This window comes from Plasmopara halstedii (genome assembly GCF_900000015.1).
Source record: "Plasmopara halstedii genome assembly, contig: Scaffold_110, whole genome shotgun sequence".
Lineage (NCBI taxonomy): Eukaryota > Oomycota > Peronosporomycetes > Peronosporales > Peronosporaceae > Plasmopara > Plasmopara halstedii.
Window position 1 is genome coordinate 550,833 of NW_020187031.1, and position 15,966 is coordinate 566,798.

At 44.8% G+C, this 15,966-nt stretch overlaps 6 protein-coding genes across 6 annotated transcripts in view; 3 read left to right on the forward strand and 3 right to left on the reverse strand.

The window, feature by feature from the left end:
* PHALS_00121 (dna polymerase type organellar and viral family protein) overlaps nucleotides 1-778 on the forward strand; it is a gene marked incomplete at both ends in the record, with an annotated part of 3,885 nt that extends 3,107 nt beyond the window's left edge. The window contains one exon of the mRNA XM_024728092.1: nucleotides 696-778. Coding sequence (XP_024572159.1) covers nucleotides 696-778 — 83 coding nt within the window. The remainder of the gene's footprint in view (nucleotides 1-695) is intronic.
* Nucleotides 779-819: 41 nt separating this feature from the next.
* On the reverse strand, nucleotides 820-3,746 carry PHALS_00122 (uncharacterized protein; the record flags this gene model as incomplete). The annotated part of the gene is made up of 3 exons (XM_024728103.1): nucleotides 820-1,071; nucleotides 1,132-1,209; nucleotides 1,260-3,746. The coding sequence occupies 3 exons, from the start codon at nucleotides 3,744-3,746 to the stop codon at nucleotides 820-822; spliced, it is 2,817 nt and encodes a 938-aa protein (XP_024572160.1).
* A 131-nt stretch (nucleotides 3,747-3,877) lies between these two features.
* On the forward strand, nucleotides 3,878-8,831 carry PHALS_00123 (uncharacterized protein; the record flags this gene model as incomplete). The annotated part of the gene is made up of 6 exons (XM_024728114.1): nucleotides 3,878-4,177; nucleotides 4,250-4,693; nucleotides 4,763-5,014; nucleotides 5,082-7,103; nucleotides 7,191-8,308; nucleotides 8,393-8,831. 6 exons carry the CDS (start codon nucleotides 3,878-3,880, stop codon nucleotides 8,829-8,831), a joined length of 4,575 nt encoding a protein of 1,524 aa, XP_024572161.1.
* A 43-nt stretch (nucleotides 8,832-8,874) lies between these two features.
* PHALS_00124 (cleavage stimulation factor subunit 3-like) lies at nucleotides 8,875-11,357 on the reverse strand (the record flags this gene model as incomplete). Its single annotated transcript, XM_024728125.1, has 5 exons — nucleotides 8,875-9,229; nucleotides 9,303-9,684; nucleotides 9,740-9,886; nucleotides 9,952-11,215; nucleotides 11,289-11,357. The coding sequence occupies 5 exons, from the start codon at nucleotides 11,355-11,357 to the stop codon at nucleotides 8,875-8,877; spliced, it is 2,217 nt and encodes a 738-aa protein (XP_024572162.1).
* Nucleotides 11,358-12,764: 1,407 nt separating this feature from the next.
* PHALS_00125 (uncharacterized protein) lies at nucleotides 12,765-14,189 on the forward strand (the record flags this gene model as incomplete). The annotated part of the gene is made up of 1 exon (XM_024728137.1): nucleotides 12,765-14,189. One exon carries the CDS (start codon nucleotides 12,765-12,767, stop codon nucleotides 14,187-14,189), a length of 1,425 nt encoding a protein of 474 aa, XP_024572163.1.
* A 435-nt stretch (nucleotides 14,190-14,624) lies between these two features.
* On the reverse strand, nucleotides 14,625-15,716 carry PHALS_00126 (fyve and coiled-coil domain-containing protein 1; the record flags this gene model as incomplete). The annotated part of the gene is made up of 3 exons (XM_024728148.1): nucleotides 14,625-14,700; nucleotides 14,777-14,855; nucleotides 14,918-15,716. The coding sequence occupies 3 exons, from the start codon at nucleotides 15,714-15,716 to the stop codon at nucleotides 14,625-14,627; spliced, it is 954 nt and encodes a 317-aa protein (XP_024572164.1).
* Nucleotides 15,717-15,966: the final 250 nt, after the last annotated feature.

The window sequence follows — 15,966 nt, forward strand, 5'->3', positions numbered from 1 at the left end:
GATAATTATGCTACCCTCCCTTATTTAAAACCCTCTCTAAATTAAACACTGTCCCCCAGTCCCAACATGTTTAATTTAGACAGTTTTTACTGTACATGCATAACTACTGGCTCCCTGGCCCACATACCGAATTCTTGTTTGGGTGCAGTCACACCATGCCCATCTCAAGAGACACACACCCGTTCCAGGGTACGTGTAACCCAGTTACAAAATGTGTTGGGTCGGTTCTTCGCCGTCGTCTCACTGGAGAGCACCTGGTCTGCCCATCGATTATGCATTTGCCGGCCGCGAGGATCATGCCTTTCGCAGTAGCTCGTTGGCCCATTGGGGAACGTTAGAAGAGGAATGTTTTGCGATTAGACTTAGAAGAGCAGAAACTTAATGGTAGTAAAAGAACTTCGGGCTCAGTATTTTCTCGTGAGCGTTCACTTTTGCGCGACGGCTTAGATAGACAACATATGTATAAGCTCCATGACTCCTTGATGCTCATAAGGTCACCCACCTCCGGTCGACGGAGAAACGAGCACAATAATTATAATTGGGTTGCTTAAAAATGGAACTCCTAATAAATGATGTAATGTTGAAGGCAAAAAATCAATTCCCTGAGCCCCAGGGTGCACGATAGTCAGTTGCCACGTGTTGCTAGACATGTATGAGGATGCCTTCCAGAGTAAAATCTGCTTTTTAAATTGCAGGCACCCTATCGCTTCTAGAACGTATCGTAATAGATGTCGGTCGTGTTGGATCCAACGGCGTGTTGCTGCTGCTAGTCAGTTGATTCAGGATGCATGACGACAGACCTACGAGCGTATCAGGCGACTATACCTCAGGCTTAAAGGTGCATTCCAACATTTCCAACTGCTCCTTCAGCTTTTCACGCTCCTCAATCACCTGGGATTTGTCGTAGCTCAAAAGTCGTTCCCAAACGGGAGGAGTCGGCCCACTATTGCTCAGGACAGCATCCACTCCGATCTGAGGTCGAAATGTGCACTCGGCCAGCTCATTCAGAAGCCTCAATTCCTCACTCATCTCAATTTTCTCCTTCACCTTATCTTTTTGATCATACAGACGCTACACACCAAACACGCTTAGCAATAAGCGAACAATGAAGGAATATTGTATTTGACGAACCTCAAAGATGCTCTTATCGGAACTAGCTCGTTCATTGATTTTAATTTGAATTTCTTTAGGAGGCGCGATGATATCAGGCTACACCGAAAGGTTGATCAGAATGAATCACCATAGCAATAAAAAATTACCTTAAACGTGAACTGCTGCTCCCCATAAAGACGGCGCTGCTCCCGTTGTGCATCCACTTGCATGTAATAGTCTTTGTTGTAAAGCCGATCATAAAAAGGCTCTTTTGCTTTAACCTTGAGCGTCCGCGACCTAGCCGAAATTTTCGGCTGAAACGGAGCTTGCGCCTTTTCTTGTTCGTCACGTTCTTGACGAAGCTTAAGAAGTCGCTCGGTTCGATCAATGCTTCCTTGGTAGAGGCGACTAAATGGGTCTGCAACTGCGGCTGTGTCTGCTGTAGCAGTTGATAAATTTTCTGCCCTGGATTTTAAACGCTTTGCTGAAAGAACTTGCGGCTTAAAGGTGCAATTGCTTAACTCAGAATCAATTTTTTGCTGTTCACGAGCTAGTCGCTTTGATTTTTCGCGTTCAGAGTCATAAAGGGGTCGTGTCCTTACTTGTGCCCTAGAAATCGCAGTTGTAGGTCTGAAAGGACACTGTTCTTCATTTGTTTTAATCTGCTCCAAAAGCTTCATCTCACGTTTCTGCTTTATTTCTTCGGCGTCTTTGTATAAGTTTTCGTACCGCGAGCCCCTGTTTGGCTGAGTTAACTGTTTGGCTCGTCTAGAAATCGAAGGAACAAAGGTGCACCCGTCCCGTTCATGCTGCTGCTGAAGGTCGCGTTTCTTCTCGATCAACTTCTTGGCATGAGCGTGCAGGTGACTGAAATGGTTATTCTTAATGTCCTCTGATTCCTCAGTGTTCATGCGTCGCTTATACTTGTTTACTTGCGGAGCAAACGTGTACATCTCCTGCAATTCTTCACGCTTAGACTCTTTACGTGCCTTTGCCTCCATGGCATTCGCATACAACCGGTTGCTGGCGGCTTCGGCATCTGCTGCATTCAGTCGCCGCTTGACATTTCGCTGGCTGTTATATAGTTCTTCAGCTGCAATCGGATCCAGTTGTGCAATGATAACCATTTTTTCGTCTTGACCAGACGTCACGGGATCAACCCCACGTACAGATAATCTTGTCGTCATTTTAGTCCTCGTGGGCTTGCGAGATAAACTGGTTTTCGCGGCAGTACTCTTCAACAAGGTTTTGCGGGCATCAGCTGCTTTAATTCGTGTAATGCTTTTCGCTGTATGGTGCATCATACTGTCTTTCGTTAGCTCTGGCTCTGAACGTGCAGCAACTACCTCGAATTTAGCTTTCGGTTGACTTTCATTGATCTTGGTACGCGAAATCAATCGCTTTAAATGATTTCCACTCGTGAATGCTGATGCAGGTGCAGGTGGAGGCTTGACATCGGAGGCGTCACCTTTTCGCTTCGCTGAGCGCGGCTTTAAAACGGACTTCGTACATGACTTCGATGCTGTGTTTATATTGTTGTACAGCTTTGACTCCCGGATGTCGCCCTTTCTTTTGTTGTGGCAAGGAGACTGCGACAATTTGTGAAACATCTTGTCTCCAAATGGTGCCAAAGAATTATCCGTCGTCGATAGTGTCTCAAGCACTGGCTGACTAGAATTTGATGCATAATTTAATCCAGATATGGATGAAGAGCCCATCAAATCATAGATTGGCATCGGCTGTGTCAAATTTTCAACAGGGGATAACTCAGCTTCAACTGGTTCTTGTATCAAATGATGAGCTGGTAGGGCAAACTCTGTTGATGTCGCTGATGGTGGATGGAAGCCCCACTCTGAAATAGAAATGTCTACATCTCCAGTTCCAGTGAGCGATTGCATTTGCTCACTAGCAAAGTCCTTTACTATACATTTCAGCGTAGTTCCGACCGCGAATTGAGCCTCCACAGTTTTACAATCTTGCATACTTTCATTCGTAAGACTCATGCCAGCTAGACTGTCACTCAGCAAAATCTCATGGTCTAAAACTTGTTCATTTCTGTCCACCAATTCGACCGTATTCGACTCTTTTGATGCAGCAGCAAGCCCTGTCACATCAGTCAAAGTTGCTACGAGTTCTGTTTTATGACTGTGTTCCTCTTGAGACGCCTCAATTTTTATCGACGGTAAATGATAAACATTAGATGACATGGGTACTACCTCCGATTGCTCATTATCCGAAAAAATCACTAACGGCGGTTCCGGTGTGGATGGAGGCGTCCGTGGCACGCGTCCGCTGGATGGATGTATTGGCAGCATCAATAATCCGTTCTTTTTGTCCGTACTGTCGACAATAACCGTTTCCTTATCCGCAGTCTGGGTTAAAGCCAAGCTTTTTAAGGCCTCTTCCAAGTCAAAACTTTCAGATACATCCGTCGCTGCAGAAAGTGACAGTGAGATGAGGTCACCGCTACTACTGTGAGCTATAGATGATACTACTGCCACCACCTCCTCATCATCATCGTCATCATCGCGGTCTTCATCGACCAAAGACCCACTTCGTCGTCCTTTCTTGCGATTGCGGTATTTTCTTGGGGTTGGTGACTCAAGTAATGTCGCCTTAATATTTGACGCCACGGACATCGTCTCCTGTGTCATGGTGGTGATTGCGAAGTGGCAGACGTTGCACTTCAAAGTAAGCCATGTGACGCGTAAAAATAACCAAAATGTGAAAATAAAAATATAGACAAAGTCAGTTGTTTTGAGATTTTTGTAAATCCAAAATCAACATGCAAACGTCAGTGAAGATGGCACACCGCAATTTGGTGGTTCATGGAGAGGCAGCGCAGGCACTGGAGATGTGTCGGCGACTGCTGCGTACCGAGAGCAGTGATCAGCGCCTAGAGACGGCACAATTAGTAGTCGAGCGACTTCGCAGCGGTGGTACCGACGACTCGGCTGACGACGTGAACGCGCTGCTGCGACTGTTGAGTAACTACGTGGAGCCTACGCTCGAGCTTACAGAGGAGATCTTGTCATTGCTTTTATTCTATGAACACCGTGTGTTGTTAATTCATAATTTGCCAAAGGTTTGGTGTTGGTTGATAGCAAGCAGACCATCAGATTGGGGCCTAATGTAACTTTGATTTGATGTTGTTTAGCTGACGTTTCAGTCGAAAGACTGCGTGCAACTTGTGCTACAGGCGTATTTAGGGCTGCTAGCGACAGATCGATCGCTGCTGGTTCCTGTGCTCGGGTCGTTGGCGGAAATGCCATTGGATTATAGTGAGAAGACCACCGTGGTGGACGCTACTCAGTCGCTGCTCGATGCAGCGGTCGAAGAAGATATACCCGCGGTGGTGCAAAGTTTATTGTCCATGATTACTAAGTCATCTGCTTTAAAGGCACTTGCGCGACTTCGATCTGAATGTAATCGCATTCACTCCGGAACGTTAAGCCTTACGATGGAGGTGATTGGACGCCATGCAACTGCTGGATCAGTTGCGCTCACTGCACTGCTCCGTCTGATTCGACACGCAGACCCTTTAACGGTATTTGATGTTGTTTTCCTGACATTTGTCATGGGAAAGTCTGCAGAAAATGAGGTAAGGCGCACTTCTAGATTAATCTCGGCTCTGACCGATGCTGATACACGCAGTATGATTGTGATGTAGTTGGCTGTAAAGTCAACAATTTTAGTCACTCAAAGCGGTCGATTGCACAGTCGAACGATGCGTCAAGCTACTACAATGCTGGTGAATCCAGAGTGGGCAACCCTTCTCCCGTCTTTTATCCGCTTTTGCAGTTGCCTTCTTGCTGTATGTTTTCATGCGTCTACCCGCTCTACTTTGGCTTTGAGTTTGATTGCTATTGCCGTTCATTCTTTAATTGCTCTTATCGAGAGCCGAAGTACGGTTCAGAACGAGGTGAGCAAGTTGTTTATCGACCTTCTGTATTCCGCTAAATTTTACGAATTTGGCACCGGTATTGCAGGCGTTAATTCTTCTACTGACGATTGCCAGTCAGCCAATGAAATTGCTGCTGTTTGGTAGTGCTGATTCTGTGCAGCACTCGCGTGGTGTCTTGTGCTGGAATGTTGCTGAAGTGATTGCGTTAGGGTTTCATGACCTAGCTCGAAGGAATGCAAGTGTTCTGGCATCATCTTCTCACTTGTTTCTTGATCATTTGCATGGAGTTGTTTCAACTGCCATCGAAGTAGAAGCAAGTGGGAAATACCCTTCACATATCCTGGACCTTCTCTGTTCGACTGTAGCACTGCTGACGAAGAAAGAACGCGGTATATATTCTTTACTCATGATAACCATACAAAAGCAGCTCGTATCTCGAATTCCGGGTATGACCAACGATCAACTCGCAAGCCGTTTTCAAAGTGGTCGAACTCGATCCATTGCATCTGAGACAAAGCAGCTTATGGCGGTCTTTTTAACAGGGCACCTGCTGAAAAATCAAGTTGTAGTGGAATCGCGAGATCGTAATTTGCTGGCGACTTGGATGCTGCGGCTTTTAACATGCGCAAATCGAGACGAGACGCTACTTTACGTGTTAAGATTTGTACGAGAAGAATTAAAAGGGGCTACTAATGCATCCTCCTTGGAAAAAGATCGAGCACTGCTGACCTCGGCGATATCTCAGGTTTTTCGGAAGAAAGGTTTGATCTGGAGACCACGCGGCCAGCTAATTCGGCGACCAAAAGACGATAGTGACTACGTCATAGCATATGAAGGTAAAGCTACAAATCTTATCGACCAAGACGAGAGGAGCACTTTGGTATTGGATGTCATTGAGTTTGTGCGGAAGATGCGATTCGGAGTTCCTTCGCCCGCATTTGGAGCCATGGACTCTCGCGAACGTTATACATTGAAGAGACTGACGGAGCAAGAATATTTGGTCAAGATTTGCCTTCTTCGAGAACTGTTTTATTGCTATCTAGACTTTGCATCTCCAGCTGAAAAGACCGAAATTGCGGGTGCTGCGCTCGTTTTGCCTACATCTTTTACATATGCGCTGAAAGATCAACTGTCAGAGTCTGTAGAGCCCACAGCGATGAATGATGTCATCTGGAATCTTGTCTGTGGTTTAGACATAGCAGTAGCGTCGACAAATTTTGCTGCTGACTTATACAACTCAATAATCGCCAAATCAACGCGGAACAGCGAGTGCACTGGGCAGTATTCACGCATGGTCACAAAATTGCTTGTGTGCTTGGAGCAACGTATACAACTGGAGCAGATACTAGGAGCTCACAGGCGCAACATTCTGAGACGCTTAGATCGTTTTGACGATTCCCGACATGTTGACACGCAAAAACATGAGTTAGAATGGCTGTTGCTGGAAAGCTCCATAACAGAGCAATTGCTCAACGGACAGCTTCGTCGAGTGCAAGGAGAGCTTCCGAGAGCCTCGTTATTCGGGCTTGATTTTCGCGTGATTTGCTTCTTTGTTGAGGGACTTTTCAAGAAATCCCTTGATTTGTCTTTATCGTTGGCTTTCGAGCTGGATTTACTGCTCATATTCAGCCGACACTTACAGTCTGATGACGTGACGTGCTCGGGGTTTGGTGAGTGCAACGTTTTATCGAGTGTGACAAGAAATCAGCGATTTCTTGTCACTAGGAGTGAAGGGCGTCAAACTGTATTGTGGCTTTGTGACCGCGCGATAAAGTTAAGCCGTGCATTTGGCAATGACGAATTTGATCAAGTAGAAAGCGATATAGACGAAGATTATGAGGTCGGCACGACAGAATTAGCAGTTAGAGATGTTGAACAAAGAAAAGTTGTGGCGTCCTGCCTGGCATGTATTATCGAAATATTCATCGTTATTTTGGAAAAATGCCGTTTGGCCACTGAAGTAGGAGACTCAGGCTGGGCACTGAGAATGATGGAGCTTCTCGCTGCTGGGTCGTGCCCCAATGATGACCTTTCGTATTTGGAAAACTCGCACGGATCAAATGAGATATTCTTTCGGTTTTTGGCGCGGCAGAGTCTTGAATTGACGGTAAGTTTACTCTTAGTGATTCACGTCTATGACACCGGTAAACTGGCGCTTCTACTTCGCGCTGACTTATAATTTAATGTTTATCAGAATCCAACGCTTGCATGCCTCGTTCTAGATGCTTTAGCCTCTCTTGTACTCAATACAAGGAAGCAATATCTGGTCGGTCAACTCTGTCTGAGTTTGCTGCACCAAACGTTTCCGACACACTCTACTCCAGACCAAATTGACATAGGTACAGGAAATTTGTATCACGGGCTTCCCTTGAGGACTTTATCAAATGCTGTCGTGCAACCGAGCAATGGACATATGTGCGCGTTGGCAAAGTACCGATGTTCTTCTATGAAGTGGAGCCATATTCCATACCTTCTGGTCGGATCGTGGGCATACTCGACATCGGCATCCATCGGATCTGCCTTATTGGCACAATATCTTGGAGAAATGCGTCTTCTCATTGATGCCGCAGTTCCGCAGCGGTATCATAAAACTTTCAAGACGCATGTAGCAAGATTCGACGATAATGATGTGGAATCTGATGGGGATAACGAAGATAATCGCAGTCAGCCGGAGCCCAGTGTTGTTGATGGAGAGCATCTTGTCTTGAAAAGCCTGACGAACGAGTCATTGCCATACTTTATCGAGGCAGTTCTACTTTGTGCCATTGCTTCGTTGTATCGAGCAGGGCCGAAAAAGCCAAATACAAATGGTTGTGCTGACGCTGAATACAATCCATTCTCAGATTACTGCCAAGCGATGCACGTCTTTGAAACCACTTTACGCGTGTTTGCGCAGGCTGAGGCTTGTGGATTCAATTTACCGGTTAAGACGAATTTGCTGGTAATACGAGGAGCAACTTTTGTGACGCGGAGCGTGAAGTTGATAATTACAAAATGTGTTGCCTGGCGCATCGAGCAAAGTGTGGCCGACAATACCGGTGCACTGAAGCATTTGGGCGTTTTATTTGGTGCGGCAGATGCGATTGCGGCAGCGATGGAGATGGTGTCATCTACTTTTCAGGAACGTGTTGTGCTAAAAATGCAGTATGATCGATCCAGTCGACGAAAGGGGGGGCGGTCCAACGATTTATTAGAGAAAGCTTACGGAAAGAAATACAATACGCGCCGATCAATCTCAAAAAACGAAGCAAGATTGCTTCCAATCCTTTCTCACGGTATCCGAGAGTTTCAAGATTTTTTGCACGACCAAAGGTAGACAGAACTGTGATGTATAAGTTTAAGGTTTTGACATCACTGATATGGTTTTTTGCTGTGATTATGATGATAAATCATTAGTACAGTAAACAATATCGTGCTGGAAACAGCAAAAAACGAATGGAAAGATGCTGAAAGTGTTAGAAGAAACTTCGAATATCGAAATGTGATGTTAAGCGATGACAAACTCATCTCGGCATGCCGAACGCTTCAGACAAATGAGCTTACAACCACGCTTTTAAAAGATTGGCGAATCGCTCTGTCAAATGACAATGACAACGATGAAACCGATCTTGAGGAAGATGAAGAGTCAATTTACTATGAAGAGGACTCGCTGTCTGAAGAAGAAGATGGTACATTTGCTGTAAAATCTGGCACCCTCAAACAGAACGATGCTCTGTTTAACACATCGGTAATGTCGAGGTCTGTTGCAGAACTTCACGATAACGAGGAGCTGGGATTTCCAGCGATTGTCGTTAACTTCAAAAACAGAAAAGGACTAGCAAAGCCAAGCCATTGACAACTTTGAATTTGCACTAATGTTCTTCTCGTTCTGAGTAAAATTATCCAAGCTTCGACAATTTCTGCTTCTGACGTGAACGAAAGATGTCGTGAGTCGGTCTCTTGCTTACAACTCCAGAGGCGCCGTCATCGTCGACGAGATTGTTGTTCCTTTCCGCCTCAGCGGCTTGTTGCTGAAGCTGTTGTTGATGCTGTAGCGCTAGCTGTTGCTGCATCTGCTGCTGTTGTTGTTGGGCCATCTGCTCGACGTGCGAACGTGGAGGAAAATCGACGAGCAGCATGGCACGATAAATGTGCTCCACATCGGCTATCGGTCCATTCCAAGGCAAGCTCAAAGGTAACATCGCTGCAAAGTCTTTTAGAAAATCAGGCAGCGGAGGGCCAGGAATTTGCCTGCTAACAAAACACGCGGCACCAAAACTATTATGATTCGCAAGACACGAAGGCGACAAATGTCTATCTTATGCACCTTCCCGAGCTAAAAGTAAAGCCACCTTCAGGGCCTGCGCTGCTCATTCCTTCTCCATCCTCGCCATCATTATCATCAAAGATTCCTAAAGATTCGCTACGAGAAGAGATGCGATACATGTCGAGAAAACTCTGATCACAATTAGTCGGTGGGCGCATATCCAAAAATGAATATCGGTGAACAATGCTGAGCAATCCTTTCATTTCTACAAATGGTTTATCTGGGAACGTCATTGCCCGTCGAGCTTCCACTTTTGCCACAGTGGCAAGATCCCCACCGCTAGCAACCATCGTGTGTTCGAATTCAACATATCGATCCCAAATTGGACGCGATACCTCCGAAGGCATGACTGATAGCACCTTCTCAAACAAGGAACGCATATCTGTACAATAGTCACGGTTCAGGTCAACGACTAACAAAATAAACTAATATCGTACTTTTGTCATCGTTTAAATGGCCAAGAAAGTCAAGATAGCACAGAACGTATGCAGGTTCTTGAATACACTTTTTAAGACCCAACTCAAATATTTTAAGAGCAATGTCCTTTCCACCTTCAGAGTTGTCGCTGTAAAATTCCAGTAGCGCTAGTAAAAAGTCGATATATCAACATGCTTTTGCGAAAACTACATACACAAAATCATTCGCGTACCTGAAGCAGCGAATACGTGGTATGTGCAAGCACCGTCCCGGTCATCTTTGCGTGCTCTCTTGAAAATTGCGCGAGCCTCAGCCAGTCCTTTCGCGCCATACGCACGGCGAGCAAATCGTTGGTAGGTGACGTAAGCAAGTGCTGACACATGTTCCTTTATTAATTTTTCATAAATACACTTTGCAGCTGGTATGTCTCCGCAAAGTTCGTGATGGTCAGCATAAGCAAAGTGCAAATAGCTCGAGTCAGGAATAGCTTCGATTGCGCGTTCAAAGACACTGGTTGCAGCCTCAAAATCGCTTGCTTGGTTCTCGTACCAAGCATACTGGTACCATGCTTCTGGGTAATGTCGCTTAACGCCAACAAAAATTTCAAGCGTGTAGCGCATACGAGCCTTGAGACGCAAAGCATCCAGCCGTTCCGGGTTACTCATTTCGAATGCAAGAATGCTCTGCCATCTGGTCATATCCGTCGTGTCAAGTCTTGAACGCGTCGAAGGCACCGCCAGCATGTTTGTATTGACCTGATCGAACAATTTTTTGCGATCTCTTAGCACTGCTCGTGCTGCATCAAACTTTGGTCTAAAAACTTTAAAAAAATTCTGTGCTAAGGCCTCATTGTTTGGAATAGCCCTTTCAAACTTTTCATAGTCTCTCCAAAAATTTTCCATACTATAAAGCGGCTGCACAATCATGCGATGATAGAGCTTTCTTACATTTAGAAAGGTTTGTGGGTCTTGTTCTTCCTGTACAAAGTTTAAGTACATCTGCCAGATGGGAGCCGCATCAATCGCACCTCCCACTCGTTCGATAGCCAGCTCAAAAGCGTCCACCATAAGCTGTCGGGCCGTATTGATTGCTATTGAGTCTTTCGAGTCTACGGCCACGTCCAGCTTCACGACTTTGGTGAAGTCTAAATAAAAGCGCCATAGATCCACGTTCGGACAACGCAGCTGCATTAGAGATTTCTTGATAATCTCCTGTACACGTTCATAATGTTTCTCTCGCAGCTCGTGTTCAGCGTAGAATTTCCACCATCTTCCCGAGGTAGGAAACTGCATTAAAAAAGCCTCATAGTGCTCGCGCGCCTCTACAATAGGCAAAAGTTGCACCTCATTCATTAGTGCAATCCAGGCATCAGTATTCCACTGGTCGTTTCCAACAGCTGCCAGACAGCGCTTAAACTTAGGCGTGCGCTGACGTTGTAATTGACTCAGGTCGGCATCTTCTTCCTCTTCATCGGCGTCTTCGTCCATCCACGCTTTCTACAGATCAAATACATGGGCACTTTTAGCACTGAACGATCAAGTATTAAGAATTCTTTGAGCCATGTCATACAGGAGGCGCAGGGACCTCTTGAGGCACCGCCATGGGCTCGTCTTCCTCCGAGCTGTCAGATCCCGCCATAATTTTTTTGCCTTTTTAAAATGCCAAGAGTTTGGTATATAATCAAAACATAAATTTGAATGCGAAAAGACACATGACAAATGGGTCAAAAGGTGTGTTTGTGGCGCGCCAACAAAAACTATGGAGATGAGAAGATTATATTGAGCCAGTGTGTACTTCAGCAAGTGAATAATGCTTTGGTGTTGAAATATGGAGAACATTTGATGTAGTCGATAAATCGAAAAGATTTTGTGAGGGGTTACGTGCATCTTGCACTCATATATTACGTTTAGCGGGAACAAATATTGTCTTCATCCATTTAAATGGAAAGGTGCAGTAGTGTTTATTGTGTATATTGCAAACTGGAGAAATGACATATTGACAATTGCCAAATCTGAATAAGCAGATTGCTGATGAGCGCATGTGGTTTAAATAGGGATCTTGTATATATACGCGAAAGTTTCGAGACACTAGGTCAATTCAAGTGGAGGAAGGTGGAGGGACCGGCGATAGATAAACAAGCTGTGGTTGAATGTTAGTATTGTATCTTTGTCAGCTCAGCTGTGATGGGATACTGCTTTGACTTTATGAGGTTAAAATAATGGACAAGTGGGCTCGTTGCAGTTGAAAAGTGATCTTTGATGTTGGACATCCGCTGCAACTGTGTAAGCTTTTTGTTATGGGCGCTTCATATATTTTTCCACTTGACACGTGCTTCTCTAATACATTGGTCCTATTCATAACGAAGTAATGGAAGAATGAGGTTCGATATTCCGGAAGCTTACTCAAGTCTTCTCCAACGTATTGACAACTAGGCAAGGAACGTCTTGCCTTGACAAATCAAGTTTTTGGATGGCGTGTGAATTTCTCAGGGAGTCTTCTGATGCTTTTTGCAAACGTTATGGCAGCACTTAATTACAGCTATAACGAGTTTTAAGCTGATCATTGCTATATCTGGTCAAATCAGAATTGCGGATCTTGGCGATGCGCGATGCTTCGAGTGCATAGCAATCGCTAAGAATAGCTGTTGTGGTTGGAACACCCTATCGATTGCATTGACAGAAGAAGCGATTAATATTCGCTGACAGAATCAATGGAGGCGCCAGTAATCCGTCTATCAGCTCCAAGATGTTTTCGGTGCAACCTGACTGCGCGAATAAAACCTTCCGTCAACATTATTATTACAGGGAGATTGCAGTCATGTCTTCGACATTTTTTCAGTAGAATACACGTGAGAGAAGACTGCTAACGCATCTGTGGAACCGGCCGCTTTTCTTTGTGTATTTGGCAAGACCGACGCAATTAGCATAAAATTTCTCTTCATTAGCTCATGTCGGTACTAGCCTTAAGACAATAAAATCAACTCAGAATACAAGCGCATTGCTTAAAAGCTGTTTTCATTGACTGAGCCAATTTTGAGTCCTAAACATGAATAAGCATGAAAAGACCGACATCCATACAGAAATTGCTGTCAGACATCTTGTTTCGTCATGCCCCAACGACAAAGTGCAGGATGATCAAGCTAAAACAAAAGCTCGACAAAACGACGTGAGACGGAGACAAGGGATAAGTGAAAACCGTGAACTTTCCAATGTAGCTACTGCTTACTCAAAAGACACTCGGGTGGTTGCAAAGATACCTCGTCAAGTCTGCAATTTGGGTCGACAAAAAGATTTATTAACTGTGTCTGATATATTCCATAAATCTTTCGAACACCATACATCCATTCGAAAAACTCTCAAGCTTTTCCAACTCTGTCAAGAAAAACGTGACTACATGCGAGAGGCAGCCACTGCAAAAACAAGCGATGGGTTGATAGATGGAGATTGCGCCGCCAATAATGGCGGTAGCGCTTTTGAAAAGGCTGGAAAAGATCGTTGTAGACCCACTCCAAGATGTCGTCAGCGAAGCAAAGGAAATTTGGCAAAAAATCGTGTGTCCCCTTTACGCCTGGATTACGAGACAGACTGTAGGAGTCTTAGGCTGTTGGGTAATAACGCGCAACAATGGAGTATTTCTCCGAAAAGAAAACAATTTGTTTATCAAAAGCGAGAACGAAGTGCAAAAGCATACGCACCAAATTCTAGAACTTCTGAAGCCGATTTAAAGTCAGATGCAGCTTGGTTAAGGGCCAAAAGTACGCAAACTAATGGCTGCCTGGAAACCAAAATGTTGGTAACTTGTGCAGAAAGCCAAATTCGTGATCTAGTGGATAAGAAAGAAGATACGACTGATCCGGAAGATGATTTAAGGGACGGCCGTGAAGCAGTACGCATTGACGTGCCGGTCAACGTTAAAAAAACTCAAAAAAATGTTGCGGTTCAGTGCCGTGTAAGCAAATGTGAGCCAAGCCAAAGCGAAAATATAAGCGAATGCCCCCTTCCAGTGAGCATTGCAGGCAGATATCCCATCTGGGTCGACCTTAATGGTGCGGAGAATGAGAGTGCTATGTGTAATCCGAAGGAGAGAAAATATATACTGGTGGCTCATTATGACAATTTGGACAAAGCCACCGCGTCTACCGATCATGACGCAATGAACCATGCAGCAGCGCTGCTCAAAGTGTCACCCTCCGTTTCGACTGTTTTTGAATCTGACAGAGAACAAGCAAATGGTGGAAGTAATGAACATTTAAGAAACAATGCGATCAAGACAAGACATCGCACGAAGTATTGGGAGCATTTTTCGATTCACGAGCAGAAAAGCAGCAAAATGGTTGACGATCAACAGGCAAGTGAAATGAAAGTGTTGACGGACTTGAACGAGAAGATGCAACGAATGAGTAAACGCCTTCAAAAGTTAGAGAAATGTGCGAATGCAATCGATAAAGAATTAACATCTCCAGAAAGTTAGGTGTCAGTATTCCACGATATACGGCACTTTTTCACTTGCTAACAAACGATCTTCCGTTTAATATCAATTATTCCAGAATAAATTAAACTTGTCGGGTTAGGTCTACAAATCAGGGAATAAATGAAATACTAGAATTAAACGAAGAACCTCGACCTTGCAAGTAGACCAAGCACGGGTTTGCTGTCAATGATGGTATCACGGATTTTGGACGCCGCTAGGTCAATTCTTTGTTCTAGCATTGATGTTTTGCTTGTTGGCTAAAAATTTTAACAAAAACAATAGGAATCTATTTGAAAAAAATTGGCAAAATTTTGAAGGCTATCGAGCAGCTTGAGAGCCAAGTCGATAAATTTTGATACCTTTGCACCTTGCGCAAGACTGCAGCGAGAAAAGGATTTGCAATGTGACTGATCCCGAGCAGCAATCACATTGTTCTCAACTTTCTGCACTCTCTTGAAGCTCAGTATGATATACGTGTCCTCGCTCATACCACTTTTTGCTTGTCAGCATCCTACATTGAAGCAACAACAATTTAGATAAAGGGTAACGGTCAGCATCATTAACGCCTTCGGCGCCTAAAATCGTACCACGCGGTCAAATCTTGATCTGTTAGGAAACTCATAATAAGATGCAGCGTTGCTTGGTCAAGACATCTCCAACTCAGTGCTGTCAAACAGATCCGACAACTCGTAAGTTACATAAAAAACATCTCGTATTCTCTTGCGTACCTCGTAACTCCCAGTAGAGGTCTTCAAGAGAATTCTTGACTTTTTTCTTCTCATTTATGAATATTTCTCTACACTCTTCATGTTTTTTTAACTGCAAGTGTAATTCCTCAATCTGATGATGAAGAAGGTCAATTGTCTGTGCTTCCGTCTGCAGCTGCGTCTCCAGAAAATTGTACTCGCCCTCAGTGTGTACAAACTTCTGCTCGCGTTCAAATCGTGCTTTGAGTGCCAGCTGCGTCTTCTCATCGTCAGAAACAGGCAGCGCTTCCTGCTTCAGTTCCACGTGGTATGCAAGCCGTTTGGCATTCACCCACGAGAAAGAGTTGTCCCACAAAAGAAGCAAAAGTCCGGGGCCCGTGAGACTAAGCTTTCCTTTTACCTGCTGTTTTTGACTTTCATAGCGCTGTGTGCCTAGCAATTCAATCGGACTCCCGTACGCGTCGATCATCTGCACCCCGAAGTTGACGTCATAATCTTTTGTGGAGAACGAGTAATGTAGTTCTCCCTTTTGTGCATCAAGCTTTATGGGTAGTTGAAATCCTCCTGAAGCTGCGATGGGTACTTGCAAGCTCTTCCACTGAAGTTCGTCCACGATCGATGGCTGATGCTTGAAGTTAGCACTGTTAGACACGTGTAGACTGCTACTAGTGCTGCTGGCGAAGGGACCGTCAAGAGCTGCCAGAAGCTGTATCCACGATGGTCGAGAGCTCAGACGACGATCTCGTTCTAACTTCTCTTCTCGCAATTGTAATGTGGAACGAACGCGCTCCATACGTCGCTCCTTTGCACGCCGCGTCATTAAAAGTTGATACAGAATTATAACACTAAAGTCTAAAAAATATAGAGTAAGGATGGTCAGCCACTGTATGAGAAAAAAAAAAACAGGATAACAGGTTTTAAACCGTCTGTAATATTCCATCGCACCGGGTTAAAGTCCTTACGCGCCTATGCCTGGGGGCCTTCAACTCACGCTGAGAGTGAAAGAGTGCCAGGAAAATCGCTCCGCCAGCACTTTCTCTACTGACAGCTTGTCCTCTAAAGTACCGCAT